Source organism: Trachemys scripta, chromosome 3, assembly GCF_013100865.1.
Source record: "Trachemys scripta elegans isolate TJP31775 chromosome 3, CAS_Tse_1.0, whole genome shotgun sequence".
In the NCBI taxonomy this organism is placed as follows: Eukaryota; Metazoa; Chordata; order Testudines; family Emydidae; genus Trachemys; species Trachemys scripta.
Genome location: NC_048300.1, coordinates 124,435,257 through 124,453,414, shown reverse-complemented (window position 1 = coordinate 124,453,414; position 18,158 = coordinate 124,435,257). Strand labels below are relative to the sequence as shown.

At 44.2% G+C, this 18,158-nt stretch overlaps 1 protein-coding gene across 1 annotated transcript in view; it reads left to right on the top strand.

Moving 5' to 3' along the window:
• CRYBG1 (crystallin beta-gamma domain containing 1) overlaps window positions 1–18,158 on the top strand; it is a 62,315-nt gene that overhangs the window by 39,933 nt on the left and 4,224 nt on the right. The window contains exons 18-20 of the mRNA XM_034765945.1: window positions 6,737–6,860; window positions 7,880–8,038; window positions 16,695–16,857. Coding sequence (XP_034621836.1) covers window positions 6,737–6,860; window positions 7,880–8,038; window positions 16,695–16,857 — 446 coding nt within the window. The remainder of the gene's footprint in view (window positions 1–6,736; window positions 6,861–7,879; window positions 8,039–16,694; window positions 16,858–18,158) is intronic.

Sequence of the window (18,158 nt, the reverse complement as noted above, 5' to 3'; positions counted from 1 at the left end):
AGGACATCCATCCGTCTCACAGGAAGTTCCTCCGCTTCAAGGTGGGGGACCAACAATACCAGTTTCACATTCTTCCCTTTGGCATAGCGACAGCACCAGGGATTTTTACGAAGGTGTTCACGGTCATAGCAGCCCAGATGAGACATGAGAGACATATGGCATTCCCTTACCTGCACGACTGGCTACTAGTGGGGCAATCATGGCAAGAAGTTGTCTTTGTGATCCAGTCTCTTTAATGCCTCCTCACCTCTTTAGGGGTCTGTGTAAACAAAGACAAGTCAATTTTGTGTCCCACAGAGACGATAAACTTTATGGGGCAAGACTGGACTCTGTCTCTGCACGAGCTTTCTGTCCAGCAGACTGGTTCTCCACAATGAGTACCCTGATCACCCACATTTACTGCAAACCCCGCACCACAATTTGCCTGGAACAGAAGTTAGCCTTACCGACCTGTCATTGCCAGGATCACCTCTGGAACATTTTTTTTAAATTGGCATTGCATTAACTACTCTTCAGTCATCTGGTACAGAGAGTGATTTAAGCGGTAGGTTATATACCAGTTAGCGACGACTAATGCAAAGAATTAATTTAGATTCTCTGCAACTTGACCATGTCCTCCTTAAGTGCTGCTTTCGCACCTCAATTGTCCAGTGTTCCCACTGATTGTTTAGCAGGCTTCCTGCTTCTGATGTACTTGAAAACTAACAGCAAAGTTTTATTTTAATGTCTTATGCTAGTTGTTCTTCAAATTCTTTTTTGGCCTGCCTAATTATACTTGTACACTTGACTTGCCAGAGTTCGTTCCTTTCTATTTTCTTCAGTAGGATTTGACTTCTAAATTTTAAAAGATGTCTTTTTGTCTCTTAACTACCTCTTTTACTCTGTTGTTTAGCCCTGGTGGCATGTTTTTGGTCCTCTTTCTATTTTGTATTTTTTATTTGGGGTTTACAGATAGTTTGAGCATTTATTATGGTGTTTTTAAAGTTTCCATGGATCTGCAGACTTTTCACTCTTGTGACTGCTCCTTTTCATTTCTATTTAACTAGGCACCTCATTTTTGTGCAGTTCTTCTTTTTGAAGATAAATGTTACTGTGGTGGGTTTCTTTGGTATTTTCCCCCCTACAAGGATGTTAAATTTAATTACATTTTGATTGCTATTACTGAGTGGTTCAGCAATATTCACCTCTTGGACAAGATTCTTTGCGCCACTTACGACTAAATCAAGAATTGCCTGCCCCCTTGTGGGTTCCAGGACTAGCTGCTCTAAGAAACAGTCATTAATGGTGTCTAGAAATTTTATCTCTGAGGAGATGTGTTCTCAGTCATTGAAATTCCCCTTTATTGCTGGTTTTTCTATTTTTGTAGCCTCTCATCTCCCTGAGTATTTCACAGTCACCATCACCATCCTGGTCAAGTGGTCAGTAGTATATTCTACTTCTATGTTCTTACGATTTCTATCCATAGAGATTTTATAGTACAGTTTGAGTCATTTAAGATTTTTACTATATTTGACTCTGTGCTTTCTTTCGCATATAGTGCCACTCCAGCAGCATGACCTACTCTGTCATTCCTGTATATTTTGTATTCTTGTATTACCATGTCCCATTGATTGTCATCATTCCACCAAGTTTTGCCTATTATATCAATATCCTCATTTAATACAAGGCATTCAAGTTCCTGCATCTAAGTATTGAGACTTTTATCATTTGTATATAAGCATTTATAAAATTAGTCAATATTCAGTTGTCTACCTTCATGTGATATAATTGAATGGGACTTGTTTTCGTTCGACTGTTTGTCTTCAGTTCCTACTTGTAGTTTCTCAACATCTATTCTCTCCTCTTTACTAGGATATAGAGTATTCACATTAATTAATCTTCCCCTAAGGGATGTGTCTGTCTGAACTACATGTTCCTCCATATCTATTGACTCCCCCCCAGCCCTTAGCTTAAAAATTAACTCCTCTATGATTTTTTTAAATTTCATGGCCAACAATCTGGTTCTGTTTTGGTTTAGGTGGAGCCCATCCTTTCTATATAGACTCCTCTTTTTCCCAAAAGGTTCCCCAATTCCTAATAAACCTATATCCCTCCTCCAAATGCCACCATCTCATCCACGCATTGGGACCCTGCAGTTCTGCCTGTCTAACTGGCCCTGCATGTGGAACTGAAAATATTTCGGAGAATGCTGCCATGGAGGTCCTGGACTCTTTCCTAGCAGCTTAAATTTGTCCTCCAGGGTCTCTCTCCTACCTTTTCCTAGGTTATTGGTACCTACATATACGACAACCACTGGCTTCTCCCCAGCACTGCACATAAGCCTGTCTAGATGTCTCGAGAGGTCTGCAATCTTTGTGCCCAGCAGGCAATTCAGCATGCAGTTCTCCCAGTCATCACAAACCCTACTACACTGGAACCCCGCTATAATGCTCCCCGCGATAACACGAATTCATTTATAACGCAGAGTGAGTCTGGCCCCGGCGGCTGCAGCAGGCGCAGGGCGAGTCTGGAAGGTGCGGGACGTTTGGGGTCCACACCCCAGCGGCTGCAGCAGGAGCAACTCTCCCTGCAGCCCCGGTGTGCCTCTGTCCCCGGCAGGGCCGGCTCCAGCCCGCGTCCTTCCCTCCCCGCTGACCGATGTAGGGGGCGGGAGCGCCCTGCTGGGAGCGGGCTGCAGAGTGGCGCGGAGCCCTCCTGGCAGTCGGTGCAGCAGGCCGGCGGCGGTCGTCTTCGGGGGGCCCCAATCCCCTGGCCAGAACGCTAGCCGGAGCACAGCTAGCCCCATGGCCCCGCTCTCCCGGCTGGAGCTCCGGCCAGAGCGTGGCAGCCCAGTAGCCCCGCGACCCTGGCCGCAGCACGGCAGCCCCGCGGCCCCGCTCCCCCTCTGGCCGGAGCGCGGCAGCCCCGCGGCCCGCAACCCCGGCTGCAGCACGGCAGCCCCGCGGCCCCGCTCTCCCAGCCGGACCTCCAGCCGGAGCGCAGCAAGCCCCGCGGCCCCCCATGCCCCAGCCAGCAATCCCAAGGGCCGCCCCAGGAATCAGGCCCTGGCGGCAGGAGGGGCCGAGTGGCCAGCGCCCCAGCTGAAGGAAGCCCTGGCTGCCCCCCTTCTCTCTCTCCCTCCCTCCCTCCCTCCCCCTAGCCAGGGCGCAGAAGCTGGACACAAGTACAGTGGAACCCCGCTATAACACAACCCCACATTTACCGCGATTGAATTTTTTGGACCCCAATGATTGCGTTATAGCGGGGTTCCACTGTATCTATATTCCTAATAATTGAATCCGTTGTTACTATTATCTGTCTCTAATAACAGGGGTCCCCTCACCTGAAGAGGTATCCTCAGTGCAAGAGGATACCATGATGTCATTTGTCATTGGGTCCCAAACTACTATAATCTGTTTTTAAAATAATATACAACCTTAGTCCCTGATCCTGGAAGCTGATATGTGAAGCCCCATCAAAGTCAGCTTTCAGGAAGAGGACCTTACATAGCAGTCTAACAAATCCATCAGATTAAACCAAATCTGAGTTAAGGCTTCCACTGCACAGTATATCGTTCATAGCTTTTATGAATGGGATGTACTATTCTTATCTCGGTGCACAGGGAATGGTTTCAGTAAGTCTCCTGTATTTACTGTATGATCTAGGCATTATGGATAAGGTAAGGACAAATGACAACTTTTATTATTAGCCTGCTTCTACTGAACTTGGTGGCAAAACGCCCATTGATTTGAGCAGTAGTAGGATCAGCTCTTTAGTTATGAATTTCATTTCTTTAGTCATTTCTTTAAGGTAAAACATTTAAGTCATTTAAAAAAAAATTGAGTTGTCTAATTTAACATATGCAGATAATTAGTTGTGCAAAATTTGCATGCACACAAAATTAGAAGGTGGCTTGAGGTGGTTTGAAAAGTCATCCTTTGATGTTTGTAAATGATCACTACAATTAAAGACTACTCGTCTAGTGCCCGTCCTAATGTTAATGCCACCTCCAAATTACTCGCCTAAAACATATAATTAGTTTTTAATTTTTTTGATTTAGTGAATCACTTTTTCCAAAATGTGGATCTCTTGCATTTAAATAGTTGGTTTTTTTTAAGCTAAAATCGCAAACTCTGGTAGCCCAGCTTGTGGTTTGCTCATCACTGCCCTCAACTAGATGGGTTAAGTCAGATCTTCTTCAATCACCTCATCTGACTGAGCTAGTAGGGATTTTTCTTTAGCTCACTGGGTAGAGGTTTGAAATTAAAGGTCATAAGTAGAGCTGTACAGAGGATAGGGATTCCATGCAACAAAGGATTTTGACATTGTTTTTGTTTTATAAACGAAACCTGTACATTTCTTTGGGGGGAGGGAATTCATTTCAGGTCTATTAAAATGTTTTTTGTTTCTCTTTTGCCTTATTTTATATTTTCTGATATAATGAATAAAATTGACACAATTTTGTGATGTGTTACAACTTTGGAACTGCATTCTCTGGAGAGTAGTTCCGTCAAAGCTTTTCCAACCAGCTCTCGCTGCAAGTCTTTACCTCCATCTAGCTGGCAGATTGTGGCATCTCTGTGTATCCACAGATCATTAATTGGTGTCTGACTCTGGACTACACTGTAACTGTAATATGGTGCACTGGGCCTTTAAGGCTGACAAGGGAAACATCTTGGTCCAGCACTACCTCATTTTATGAAAAAGACTGGAAGTAGTCTCAGGCAGTAGATAGCTTGGGAAGCATGTCCAGCCTACTGCCTCTATTCATAATTGTACCAGGATAGTTAAAGTAGTACAACTTCTGTGTGTAGACAAGACCTAAGGACAGGAGCAGGTGTTCTGTTTGTTTAAAAGATCACTTGAAGGTACCTCATTATTATAGTGAAAAGGAATTGTCTCAGTCACTCAGAGCCAATGGATACTGTACAGTTACAGACCCATAACTTGACACTTATGTCTGTTATGCAACCCCCTTAATTATGGCTAGGTGAGGGGTCAGATTTCCATAACAACTTGACGGTCATTTCTTTGTAAAAATATTCAAATACTTGCACTTGGGTTGAGGAATGGAATTAGCTAAGCAGAATGGATCGATTTGCTTTGTCTCATTTTCTGTTTACAAGACATAGTCTGACGCCAAATTTGTTTCTTGACTAAGAATGTGGTGGTTGTTCAGTTAGTGGAAGTATACCCTCAATTATATGTGTGCTTCCTAATCTGTTACTTAAGTCCCTTTGTTCTGCATGTTCACAGCCCTCCGCGTTTCCTGTCCAGGTGCCATACATTGTATAAATGGCTGTGTCAGGTGCTGAGCCACCCCCCTTCCCACCAATGCTAGGTTTCTCAATATCTCCCTCCCCCTGCTCCTTCTTGCCCCTTGAACAGAGGCTTAGCCTTCCTTTTCCCCAGGAAAGGGCATGTCTACACTGGAAATGTTACAGCTGCTGTAGTGCTTCCGTGCAGACACTACCTATGCCCATGGGAGGGTTCTCCTCCTGGCATAAGTAATCCATCTCCCTGAGAGACGGCAGCTAGGTGGACAGAAGAATTCTTCCATTGACTTAGCGCCATCTACACCAGGAGTTAGCTACCTCTCGGCATAGCTACCTCTCTCAGAGCTGTGGATTTTTCACACCCTCAGAGACGTAGCTATACCAATGTAAACTCCTAGTGTAGACCAGGCATCAGAGTGGTTCATTTTAAAATTAAATGATCTAGGGGTAAATGAGTGATGGGCTGGGGAGGAGCTTAGAAATTAAGGCAGCGACCACATTTATTGTAGGCATGTCATGGGGGACTACTGAGGAGCCAGTCAGGGGGAGAGATTTTCAGGCAGACGGTACAGAGAAATCTACATAATCACTGTAAGTTTAGTGAAAATGTATGCTTATCTCATGCTCCCAGCTAATCAGAGTGCAGGGAATTGTGTACATGTAAGGGAACTAGACAACTGCCCTGCACTCTGGCCCATTTCAGAGTAATACAAAATAATGAACACATTCACGCCTCCTGTTTTGTCTGATACAGCCACAGGGGCAAATTCTGGCAGGATACTGCAAATATAAGGCTGCCAGAAAATCTGTGCACATTCTGTAGAGCACCAGGCAGAACTTTTCCATCCCAGTCCTGGCACTTTCCTACTTTCCACCTTTCCCCTGCCAATAAAAAATAAAAATCTTGGAGAGGGACATCCTAAGATAGGACATAGGTGACAGGCGTGTGTGTTCGTGCTTACAACTCCCCCGGAGTGCAGTTGTCCCTATTTAACCCAAAGCCCTCTGCTAGCAGTTCTCACCTGCATGTGTTGTGGATAGTGAGTTCCTGCAAGCCAAAAAAAAGATACACAACACGACTGCTTTTGCAGCATATTTACACACCCATTTTGGGTGGCCACACTCTGTGTTTCCTGAAATGGCGCCATTATACATAAAAATATTATACTTCATGCTCTCTCTAACCTATGAAAATGCTTTATTTCTTTTTGGTGTGTGATTTATAAATGAAAATATTTTAAAATTTGAGCACAAATCTACTTATGCTCGAAATCAGGAGATAATTTTATTATTTTGGAGACCACTTAAAAAAATATATGGTCCTGGTTGTTGGCACTACTAATTTAAGCAATACTTTTTCGTGACACAAATTTATATCTAAAATATCACTTCTTACAATTTCAGAAGCAGTATTTAGTTGACATTAATACAGATGATGCTTGACAGTTAATAAACATGAAAGTATATTTTGTTTTTTTCAGGTGGATAATCTATGAATACAGTAATTACAGAGGGCGTCAGATGTTGTTGTCACCAAATGAAATCCCAGACTGGCATAAATTAAGTGGCTGTCACCAAATAGGTTCTCTACGACCTTTATTACAGGTGAGAGAGGCTGGGGTCTACTTTGGGGCCTGAGTGTTTGCATGAAATCCTCTTTATAGACTTTCTGTATTTTTTATTGCCAAGTTTATCTCATAGTCAGAAATTGTTTCTGGTACTGCACAGTTAAAGGTAACATTAAACAGCAGAAACAGCAAACATGGAAGGAGGTTCTCTTCAGTAATGCTGATGCTGGTTGTGCCATTTGGCTTCACAGTACTACCTCCCAAAGTCTGAATTGTCTACTATGCACACATTAAACTAAATATGTTATTTTTGAGCAACTGACTGAATTACAACAACCAGTCAAGATTAACTTCCCACTGGTCACAAGCATTCTGATATCTGTACTGTCGTGCTAGTCTCAGAAATTTGGGAAATGAAGCTCTTAGTTTTTTGGATACTTCAGCCAGAGGCACTTTCATCTGTGTTGATATTAAAAAAACAAAAAAACCCCAAATCCATTCTCTGTTTATATTATAAACTCTTAAATGTGCAAATTGATTTATAGTATAGAGTACTGTCATGTTTTTTTAGAAGTATTCGCTAATTTGAGGGCAAGTGCCATAACTGCTTAGACTATCCTGTCATGCTAACATCAGTGGTGCATGTTGAACCAGTTTTTATTGAGAAATAACTTTCTGTAGTTCATGAATCACTTATGTTTTCAATTATTAGAACTGGGCTAGAAATTAAAGACATACCCCGTACCTATAATGAATGTATTGGCTCTCTCTCCTAGAACTGTCCTTGTTCAGGCCTGCTTCTGAACTGCTTAGCATTATGCAGAGTGAGGATAAGTGCATTTTGATTGCTCTGTCTAAGGTACTGATGCAGATAGAGAACTTTCAGAATCTGGTTTTCCTTAGAAATGTGTTTTAAATGCCCTCAGAGGAAATCCAGAATCTAAGGGACAAAGGCCCCAACTGCACCACTGAGTAGTGGTTACTCTGAGGTTAACCAGAAGTACTGTGTGTTCCTGCATTCGAGAGTGTAGCTAAAGAGCTGTGTTGTTTTCATAGAAACGTGTATACTTCAGACTTCGAAACAAGGAAACTGGGAAGTTCATGTCAGCTGATGGAAATGTGGATGATTTGAGTCTTCTCAGAATACGGGTTACAGAAGATAGTAGATCAGATGACCAGATCTGGGTTTATCAAGACGGATTCATCAAATGCAGGGTGAGGTTTAAACTTAGTTGATTGATGTTGTTTTTAAGCATCCAGACTGATGTTTCTTGAAGACAATCATTACATCTGATAAGATTTTGTGATTCAGAATCCTTTTCAGGGTTGACAGAAACATAGAATCTTTGTTTCATTTAAAAATATTTTGTGTACTTCAATAGTAAAAAGTTCCCAATGAACATTAGTTTAGTGTAGTGTAGTTTAGTTTAGTTAAACACACCATTTACTTTTGACTTTCCAAAATTAATTTCTGCTGTCTTCCTTTCTTCTTTGTTTGCCATGTCTCACTCTTCTCCAGTTCAGCTGAAACATATTTTTTATTTCTTTTCCTCAAACTCATCCTTTTTTTGGGTGATATAAACATCTTATAACAAACAGTGTATCAGCTGATGGTCACAAATAAGAGTATATTCCATTTTTCTTTAACTGAGTTAAAACACACTAGATATTTGAGTCCAACATGTTTGATTTGGGTGTTTCAGCTTGCTGAAGAACATTCGGGTTATACATACAATTGAGTCTTTATGCATTGTTTTCCCTCTATCTGTGTCCTCTTTCTCCTTCCATAAAAATGTCAATTAAAATATCAAAACAGGGAAAGCTTTTAAAATATGGACCTTCCTGATAATTTCCCTTTTCAGCTACACCAGGGTTCTCAAATCAGGGGTCGGGACCCCTCAGGGGATCGCGAGCTGTCAACCTCCACCCTAAAGCCTGCTTGCCTCCAGCATTTATAACGGTGTCAAATATATTAAAAAGTATGTTTAATTTATTGTGGGGGGGGGTCGCACTCAAAGGCTTGCGATGTGAATGGGGTCACCAGTAAAAAAAATTTGAGACCCTCTGAACTACACCCTTATTAAAATTGTTTTCAGAAAGAAGTCAGTATTTGGACAGTATTGTGTTTGAAGGTTATACTCAGGGGTTAAGGTATTTGGTATTCCAGCAAGATGAAATGGCAAAGCCCTAAAAAGCTTCTTGCTGATGCAAATTATTACTATAGACTTTGGCTTCTGACTAAGGCCTTGATCCATCTGCAGACTTAAGCATGTGCTTAACTTTGTGCACTATAAGTAGTGCCATTGAGGTCAGTGGCATTACTGATAGTGCATAAAGTAAAACGTGCATTAGTCTGTGCAGGAATTGGGGTCTAAAGTGAATCAAATTAATTTAATACGGTGAATCTGCTTGAGTGCAAAGAATCACGTGACCTATTTCATAAGGTTGTATAAATTCAATAGAGCCATTTTGTAAAGGGAGTGATTTCTCTCCATAACTGTGTCAATTATGCTTGAGGGACAAATCTTCCTCTTTTCAATTAACAGAGGTACTGTTTGGACATGCACAGAATAGACGCTCTCGTAAAAAGGAATTATGTAGACTGTAAAAATGAGGCCAAATGAGCAAACAGTTTTAACAACATCACGTGCAAAATATTTTCCTCATGATGGTAGTTCTTCTTCGAGAGATGTCCCTGTGGGTGCTCCACTACAGGTGTTGGTGCGTCCCTGCGCCTTCGCCCGGAGATTTTTGCAGCAGTACTCATAGCGGCCACGCATGCTCAGAATCTGCCCCCCCTCCCCCCCCGCTGTGACTCTAGGGTAATAGAACGCATGCGTGGCCGGTCTCCTCAGTTCCTTCTCAACCGTTCCCGGCCTGAGACGGAGCTCAGCAGACTCATTAGAGAATCCTTCACTATTGCCTTAATTATCCTTTAGAAACCAGTTTTTCTGTCAGTTTTCTCTGTTAAAATAGTTACTTACCCAGTTTATCTTAAAAAAAAAAAAAAAAAAAAAATTTCCTGTCAGCCACGGCTATGCCGGGCTCCACCGGTTTCAAGCGCTGTGCTATTTGTAAGGAAGCTATCCCGTCATCGGACGGGCACTCAAAGTGTATAAAATGTTTGGGGGAAGCTCACATTCCCCAAAAATGTGCCCACTGCTGTAAACTCAGCTCCAGGGCACGGAAAGACAGGGAGCTTAAACTCAAACTGCTCCTGCTTCAAAAATCTATCGGGTCAGTTTCAGACCCAGGCATTGAAGCCGGCTCCGCTACCCGACACAGCCCCCCCCCCCTCAAAAAAGCTCAAGAAGTCTACGAAAAAGGGGCACCTTTCCTCACCGAGCAAGACTATGAGGCATAAAGTTTCTCCAGGCAGATCAACGATCTCTCTGCCTGTGATTCCTCGCCTCAGCAATTTTCATGAGCCAGGCTCCTCCGGAATAGTGCAAAAGCCGCCTGAGGCTTCAGCGCCGCCGAGAAGCTCCGGTGCCGAGGCATCAGGCTTCCAGTTGCCTGCCTCAGTGACGGCACCGTTCGGCACCGCGAATGAGACGGTGCCGACATTCCACAGCACGCCTCACCCGAGGCAGCCCGACATTTCTCGCCCGGCACCGACTGCGGCACCGACGCCTGCGGGGCATTCTGACACACAGATCACAGCCAGAAGCCCCGATCGCAGGAATGCTCTTGTGCAGCAGCCTCTGTCGGCTCAGCTTTCATCTCCCGCAGGAGCTGCTTTCACTCCTTTTACCCAGACAGCAGTCTCCGCTCATGAATGCATATTCTGTTTCGATGCCTGAGTCAGGATCTGAGCAGTTTTCCTCCAGTGAGGAGGAAGCAGATCCACAGGGAGTTTTTTCCCCATATCTTGACTCCCAGCCCCGGACCCAGAGCAATAAGGGCTATGGAAATACTACCTCATCCCACTCTCAGGACCCTGCCCCTTGGGGGATGAACCCCTGGATGGCACCACCTATGCCCTACCCGCCACCATGGCAATACTGGACACCATGGACATCATACCCTCGGGAACACATGCCCCGTAGCCATTCGACCAGGCGCAACACTGATCCAGTGCCGTCTCCTAATGCATATGCTAGTGACACGAGACGCCTGGCAACACAGCCACGTTCCCAGGATAAACCTAGCCCTTCTCCTGGTCCAACAGATCCGGAGTTAGCACCGGAGGAAGCATTACTTCCCCTTCCTCCCACTCCCTCTGATGAATATACAAAATTCCAGGACCTCTTTAAGAGAGTTGCTAGTGACCTGAACATTAACCTGGAAGTGGTTCCCGAACAACAGCATGAGCTAACGAACATCCTACAGCCCCCTTCTTCCTCCAGAGTGGCACTTCCAATTAACGCAGCCCTTTTAGAACCCGCTAAGTCCATCCGGCAGACTCCAGCGACAAGCCTACCTACCTGCAAGCAAGCGGACAAGAAGTATTTTATTTCTCCAAAGGACTCTGAATTTCTTTTTACCCACCCAGCACCAAACTCATTGGTAGTAGACGCTGCGAACCAGAGGGCTAGACAACAGTATTCTCGTTCTGCCCCACCTAACAAGGATAGCAAACGACTGGACCTGTTTGGTCGCAAGGTCTATGCATCCTCCACCCTCCAATTTCGCATAGCTAATTATACTGCAGTCCTGGCAAAATACGACCATAAAAACTATAATAAGTTAATGGACTTTATTGATGACATTCCAGAACAAAGAAAACAACAGTTCAGAGCTATAGTTTCTGAGGGCCAAGCCATTTCACGCACCGCTCTCCAAGCAGCCCTCGATGTAGCCAACACAGCGGCAAGATCTACCGCTACGGCGATAGTCATGCGACGGGGCTCATGGCTCTCCTCTTCCTTTTTTCCTCGCGAAGTTCAGAACACAATTGAAGATCTTCCCTTCGACGGTGACAAACTCTTTGCTTCTAACACGAATGAAGTGCTTCATTCAATGAAAGACTCCAGAACAACCCTCCGGTCTTTAGGTCTCCAGACACCTACGGCAAGAAGACGACAATATCGATACCAACCATACCACCGGCCACGTTATCCCGCATTTACACAACCTTCCCATAGACCGCAGGAACAGCAACAGCCGCAACGTCCACGACCAAGATTCCAGCGACGTCGCCCAAACTCTACAGGGGCGCCTCAACCCCCACCAGCTAATAGGCAGATTTGAAAACTTGGTCGAGGGTTTAGAAAGCAATGCCCTCACTTCAGCCGGCACACCAATCTTTGGACACCGCCTACGACCTTTTTTCCAACAATGGAGGAAGATTACCTCCGACAAGTGGGTCTTAGAGGTAGTTACAATTGGATACGTCATCCCCTTCCTCTCCTTACCTCCCACCCACCCACCCTCCCCGTCCCTCTTCAGGGACCCTTCTCACGAGCAGCTACTCCTCCAAGAAGTGCAACATCTCCTTCATCTGGGAGCAGTAGAAATCGTGCCAGAGCGACACAGAGGGAAGGGTTTTTACTCCCATTATTTCTTAACGGAGAAGAAAAATGGGGGATGGCGACCAATCCTCGATCTCAGGCGGCTCAACAGATTCATCAAAAAGCAAAAGTTCAAGATGGTGACCCTCAATACCATAATCCCAGTGCTGGAGCAGGGCGACTGGTTTTCTGCCCTCGACCTACAAGATGCCTATTTCCACGTCACTATACATCCGGCCCACAGACGTTTCCTCCGATTTACCCTTGGTTCCACACATTTCCAATACAGGGTACTCCCCTTCGGACTATCTACAGCCCCCCGTGCTTTTTCCAAACTTCTAGCTGTAGTCACTGCTCACCTCAGGAGACAAGGGGTAATAATATTTCCGTACCTTGACGATTGCCTCCTCAAAGCTTCAACATTCGACGAGGCGCTCCGGTTCACACGACTCACAGTCGAGTGCTTTCTTTCTCTCGGCCTACAAATAAACAGAGACAAATCCACATTACGCCCCACCCAGCACCTTCAGTTCATAGGCGCAGACCTCGACTCTCGGACCGGGCTAGCATCGCTCCCACCCGATCGCTACAATTCCATAAAACAACTGACCACAACTATTCGCAACAGCCCTCAGGTAACTGCCCGAGACTGCCTGCAACTACTAGGTCACATGGCCTCGTGCACTTTTGTCGTCCAGAATGCACGCCTACACATGAGGTGCTTCCAAGCGTGGCTGGCAACGGTTTACAAACCGAATATGCATTCTTTAAACAAGACTCTCTCCCTGCCTACTCCAGTCAAAGACTCGCTACGTTGGTGGACCGTCCACTCCAACCTTTGTTCTGGAGTCCCGTTTCTTCAACAGGCTCCATCACACATTCTGATCACCGATGCATCTATGACAGGGTGGGGTGCACATATGTCTCATCACACAGTACAGGGACTATGGTCACCAACCGAGACCTCCCTGCACATAAATGTACTAGAACTTCGAGCCATTCGCAACGCGTGCCGTCACTTCCTGCCACTAATCAAACATCATCACGTACGCATAATGACGGACAACATTGCTTGCATGTTTTACGTAAACAGGCAGGGCGGAGCTCGTTCCCATTCGCTGTGCACAGAGGCTATGAAGCTCTGGAATTGGTGCATTGTGAACAACATCCGGGTATCAGCTGCTTATCTTCCCGGGATCATGAACACCACAGCGGACGAACTGAGCAGACGCTTCCCATGGGACCACGAGTGGGAGATAGACGACAAAACCATTCACGAGGTATTCAGCATCTGGGGTTACCCAACAATAGACCTCTTTGCAACTGCAAAGAACAAGAAATGTCTCAATTTCTGCTCCAGAGCAGGACTGGGCAAACATTCCCTGGGGGATGCATTCATGATCTCATGGCACCGAAACCTATTCTATGCGTTTCCCCCGATACCAGTTCTCAACAGGGTTCTGATAAAAATACGAACGGATCGAGCCAAGGTGATCCTCATTGCCCCATCGTGGCCCAGACAACCATGGTTTCCCTTCCTCACCAGAATGTCAATCCAACCACCAATCTCCCTGCCGCTTATTCCGAACCTTCTATCTCAGCAGCACGGTCGTTTTCTCCACCCCAACCTGTCCATGCTTCACCTCAAGGCCTGGTTCCTACGTGGTTCTCCCAACGCGAATTAGATTGCTCCGAACAAGTTCAGGAGGTACTCCTACATAGCAGAACGCTCTCTACTCGCAAGACCTATCTTCAAAAGTGGAAACGATTCACACATTGGTGTTCTGCCAAACATCTTTCTCCTACCTCGGTACCTCTTCCGTTTATATTGGACTATCTCTTGGGCCTTAAGCGATCCGGCCTTTCTTTCAGCTCCATCAGGGTCCATTTAGCTGCTATTACGACTTTCCACGACAAAATTGATGATACGTCTGTCTTTGCTCACGCTACTACGAAGCGTTTCCTCAAGGGCCTACAAACCTTATATCCAGACATTAAACAACCGACCACCCCCTGGGACCTTCATCTGGTACTGTCTGCCCTAACTCAGCAACCCTTCGAACCCCTAGCCATGTGCTCCCTTTTACACCTCTCCATGAAAACAGCGTTTCTAGTGGCAATTACTTCTGCCAGACGGGCAGGAGAAATAGCAGCTCTCATGGCTCATCCACCATATACGATATTTTTTAAAGACAAGGTTACCCTCAGATTGCATCCCAAATTTCTTCCAAAGGTACACTCATCATTCCATATTAATGAACCCATACACCTCCCGACTTTTTTCCCGAAACCACATGCAAACTCCTTTGAAGCCTCAGTGCATACACTAGATGTTCGCAGAGCCTTGTCATTCTACTTGGATAGAACCAAACCCTTTAGAACCTCTTCTAGACTTTTTGTCTCTGTTGCAGAGCGCTCCAAGGGCATGCCTATTTCTACCCAGAGACTCTCGAACTGGATCTCCCAGTGTATCCGACTGTGCTATCAGATGAAAGGGGTTGCACCTCCAGATGGCATTAGAACACACTCCACTAGATCTCTGGCTGCCTCCATCGCGTTCTTACGCAAAGTTCCCTTGGCTGACATTTGTAAAGCAGCCACCTGGTCATCTGACCATACTTTTGTTAAACACTATGCCCTTATTCAAGGCCCTTTATCTGACATACGCTTGGGCAGGGCGGTACTCTCGACGGCGTTCCTACCAGATCCGAAGTCCCTACCTCCTTAAGATACACTGCTTTTAAGTCACCTGTAGTGGAGCACCCACAGGGACATCTCTCGAAGAAGAAGAGGAGGTTACTCACCCTGTGCAGTAACTGACGTTCTTCGAGATGAGTGTCCCTGTGGGTGCTCCACTACCCACCCTCCTCCCCTCTACTTCGGAGTTGGGGGGCCTCCGTGGTAGAGAAGGAACTGAGGAGACCGGCCACGCATGCGTTCTATTACCCTAGAGTCACAGCGGGGGGGGGCAGATTCTGAGCATGCGTGGCCGCTATGAGTACTGCTGCAAAAATCTCCGGGCGAAGGCGCAGGGACGCACCAACACCTGTAGTGGAGCACCCACAGGGACACTCATCTCGAAGAACGTCAGTTACTGCACAGGGTGAGTAACCTCCTCTTCTGTCTCAAACTGAAGATATTACTACTTGGGCAGTATTGCAATATGGTTATGGATGGGTGTTCTCAGTCCTCTCATTTCAACATAATCAACGCATTTGATTTATTCTAAATAAAACTTATGGTGCATAGAGAATTCATGGGAATGCAGCTTGTACTGTACTACAGTCATGTAGTCTAACTAGCAAAAGCTTAGGATGGCTACATTACTTGCAATAATGACTGAGTTATGCCATTGCTCTTTAGAAGTGCAAAAGCTCTATACCATACTGCCAGTGTGCTCTGACACATTGTATATATTGAAAAACAAAGGAGGATAAAAAAAGATTTTATTAGGACTGTTTGGGAGTTCCTGTAAAGCCAGGTTGCCTTATACCCTGAGTCACAATAACGAGCCATGCCCTAGGCATCCAGGAAGTAGCTCAGGACTTTCCTAGCTAGCTAAGTGACAACTGGTGAGTTGCTGTAAGACTCATTCTGTGGTAGCTGGAGGGAGCAGGGGAGTATTTTACGGAGTCATTCCCTGGCTGGCAGAGTAGAAAGAAGGAAATGGTGGTTTAGTGCAACTTCTGTGTGAGTGTTGAATCTTTGCTGACCTAGCAGGGAGAAATTAGTAGATTAGAGTACAGGTGAGAAGTTCAGAGGTACAGAATGAAGTAAATATATTCCAAGACCTGCAATTTATTCTTAGCTTCTGAAAGTAAACTAGCTTATAATCCATGTTGTCAGGACCACATGTTAAGTAATTTGCTATCTACAGGAGTTTTATGGTAATCTTCAAAATTGGAAATCATTGTTTATACAAAATAACGTATCGTATTCGGCATTGTTATTGCTTAGTACTGACTTGTGGCCAGTAATGCAAATGCTGGTGATGTAGTGGGTGGGGAAGGAATATAGCAAGAGTGCTGCTGTACCCAGAGGCTGGTAAAAATGGAGAACTTTAGAGGTCACACCCCAAAAAGAATTGTGGTAGCCCATTTTCAAAAATCTCTTTGCTTAGTCTAAAACAGCTTCAACGTTTCTCTCAAATGAATCTGTTTTGCTAGTCCTCTATAGTAAAAAGAAAAGGATCACAATGGAGGTTGCCATCAGAAAGAGGATCATTGGGAAAATAAGTAGCCTAGAGTCGAATGTAGGTGAAACCTTTTCCATTACCAACAGAGGGAGAGTGATGACAAGAACCACAATCTCCTGCCTGTGCCCTCCATCCATGACCAAAAAACCTGGGGTACAGATATTAGTGTAGCTGTAGAAACAAGGCCCCTTGAATAACTGCTATTGTCTCTTGAATTATACAGATGGCTGAGGATTGCTGCTTGACAATTGTAGGAAACCTTATAACTCCTGGCTCTAAACTAGGCCTATCCCTCGAGGAGAATGAAGACAAGCAATATTGGTGTGTTAATCCTGATGGTAGGATCCATAGCAAAATGAAACCAACATTAGTTTTAGATATCAAAGGTAAGAACCTGTTGCCTTTCGCTATGATTTTAATTACACAACGTTTATGGTGAATTATGTGCTGAATGTGTTCCTATAGATTAAGGATGGCTTTATAGTTCATAGATTTTAATCTGGGATCTGTAGGGACTGTTCTGATCATCTAGTCTGAACTCATGCATTACAAAGAATATAGGATGTCACACAGTTATTCAGATATCTAGCTCAGTAGCCCACAGGATTTTATCTGTCTTGTGTTTCTTTATGGCCCCTACATGCACGTGTAAGTATGCAGAAACCCCTCATTGTTCTTACTAATTTAACTTAGTGATATACATAAAACACTTCTTCAATATAAAATTGTGATTTCTTTTCTTTAGCACGTTTTTCTTTAGTTTTCATTTGTTTGGAGTGAATTTTCTAACACATGCAGACTTGCAATACAAAAGGACAAATAATTTAAAAATAGCTATTCCTTTAAAGGTAAAACATGATTAATATTAGACCAACCTAAGATCTGTATCCCTTATTATATATTTTGCAGCTGTTTTTGTTATACCATTTTAAGATTGTTTAATTTAGATGTTATCCTTGCTCTGTCCTTGTGGTTTCATAGGTTGCATAGTAAACCCACAGGTATGATAAGCAGCAGAACTAACAGCTCACCATTGTTGTGTTTTCTCATCCAGTATAACTAGTTTTCTCCAGTTTACTCACATTACTTCTCTTTTTTTAAAACAAATACAATCTCCTCAAAACACCACTCGTTAACTTTACTCATTTAAAACCAATATTGAAATAATGCTGTGATATTAAGTGGAAGAGCCGTTACAAATACAAAATGACCTGAGTAAACTATTAGTGCTTTATTGAGACAAACATGGAGAGTGTTGGCAGAAATGTGACAACAGGGTTATTCAATGTTTCCCTATATAGTTCCTGTCGCAGACAAGCACTATCAGTTCTTTTTCCTCCACGAGTACTAAAATTAACTCACAATTTTAACTGTGTAATCCCTAATCCTGCTACAGCCAGATGGAGGAATTTTTGTTCCCCACAAGGAAAAGTGTGATTATTAATTACAAGTTTTCAAAAAGAGTCCAGTTCAGGAAGTGTCTTTATTTAATAACTACACCGTGCAGAATTTTTTGAATTTTAATTGAGCCACTAGACAAAGACAAAAGATATTAGTATACTTGCTCATCTTCAACTAAACATCTTAAAAAGCATGTAATGTACTTTGAGTGAATACTTGAAAACTGCCTAATTGCAGAATACCATACTGAATAGCTCCGAAAGGGAAAATGTAGATCTAGAGAGAC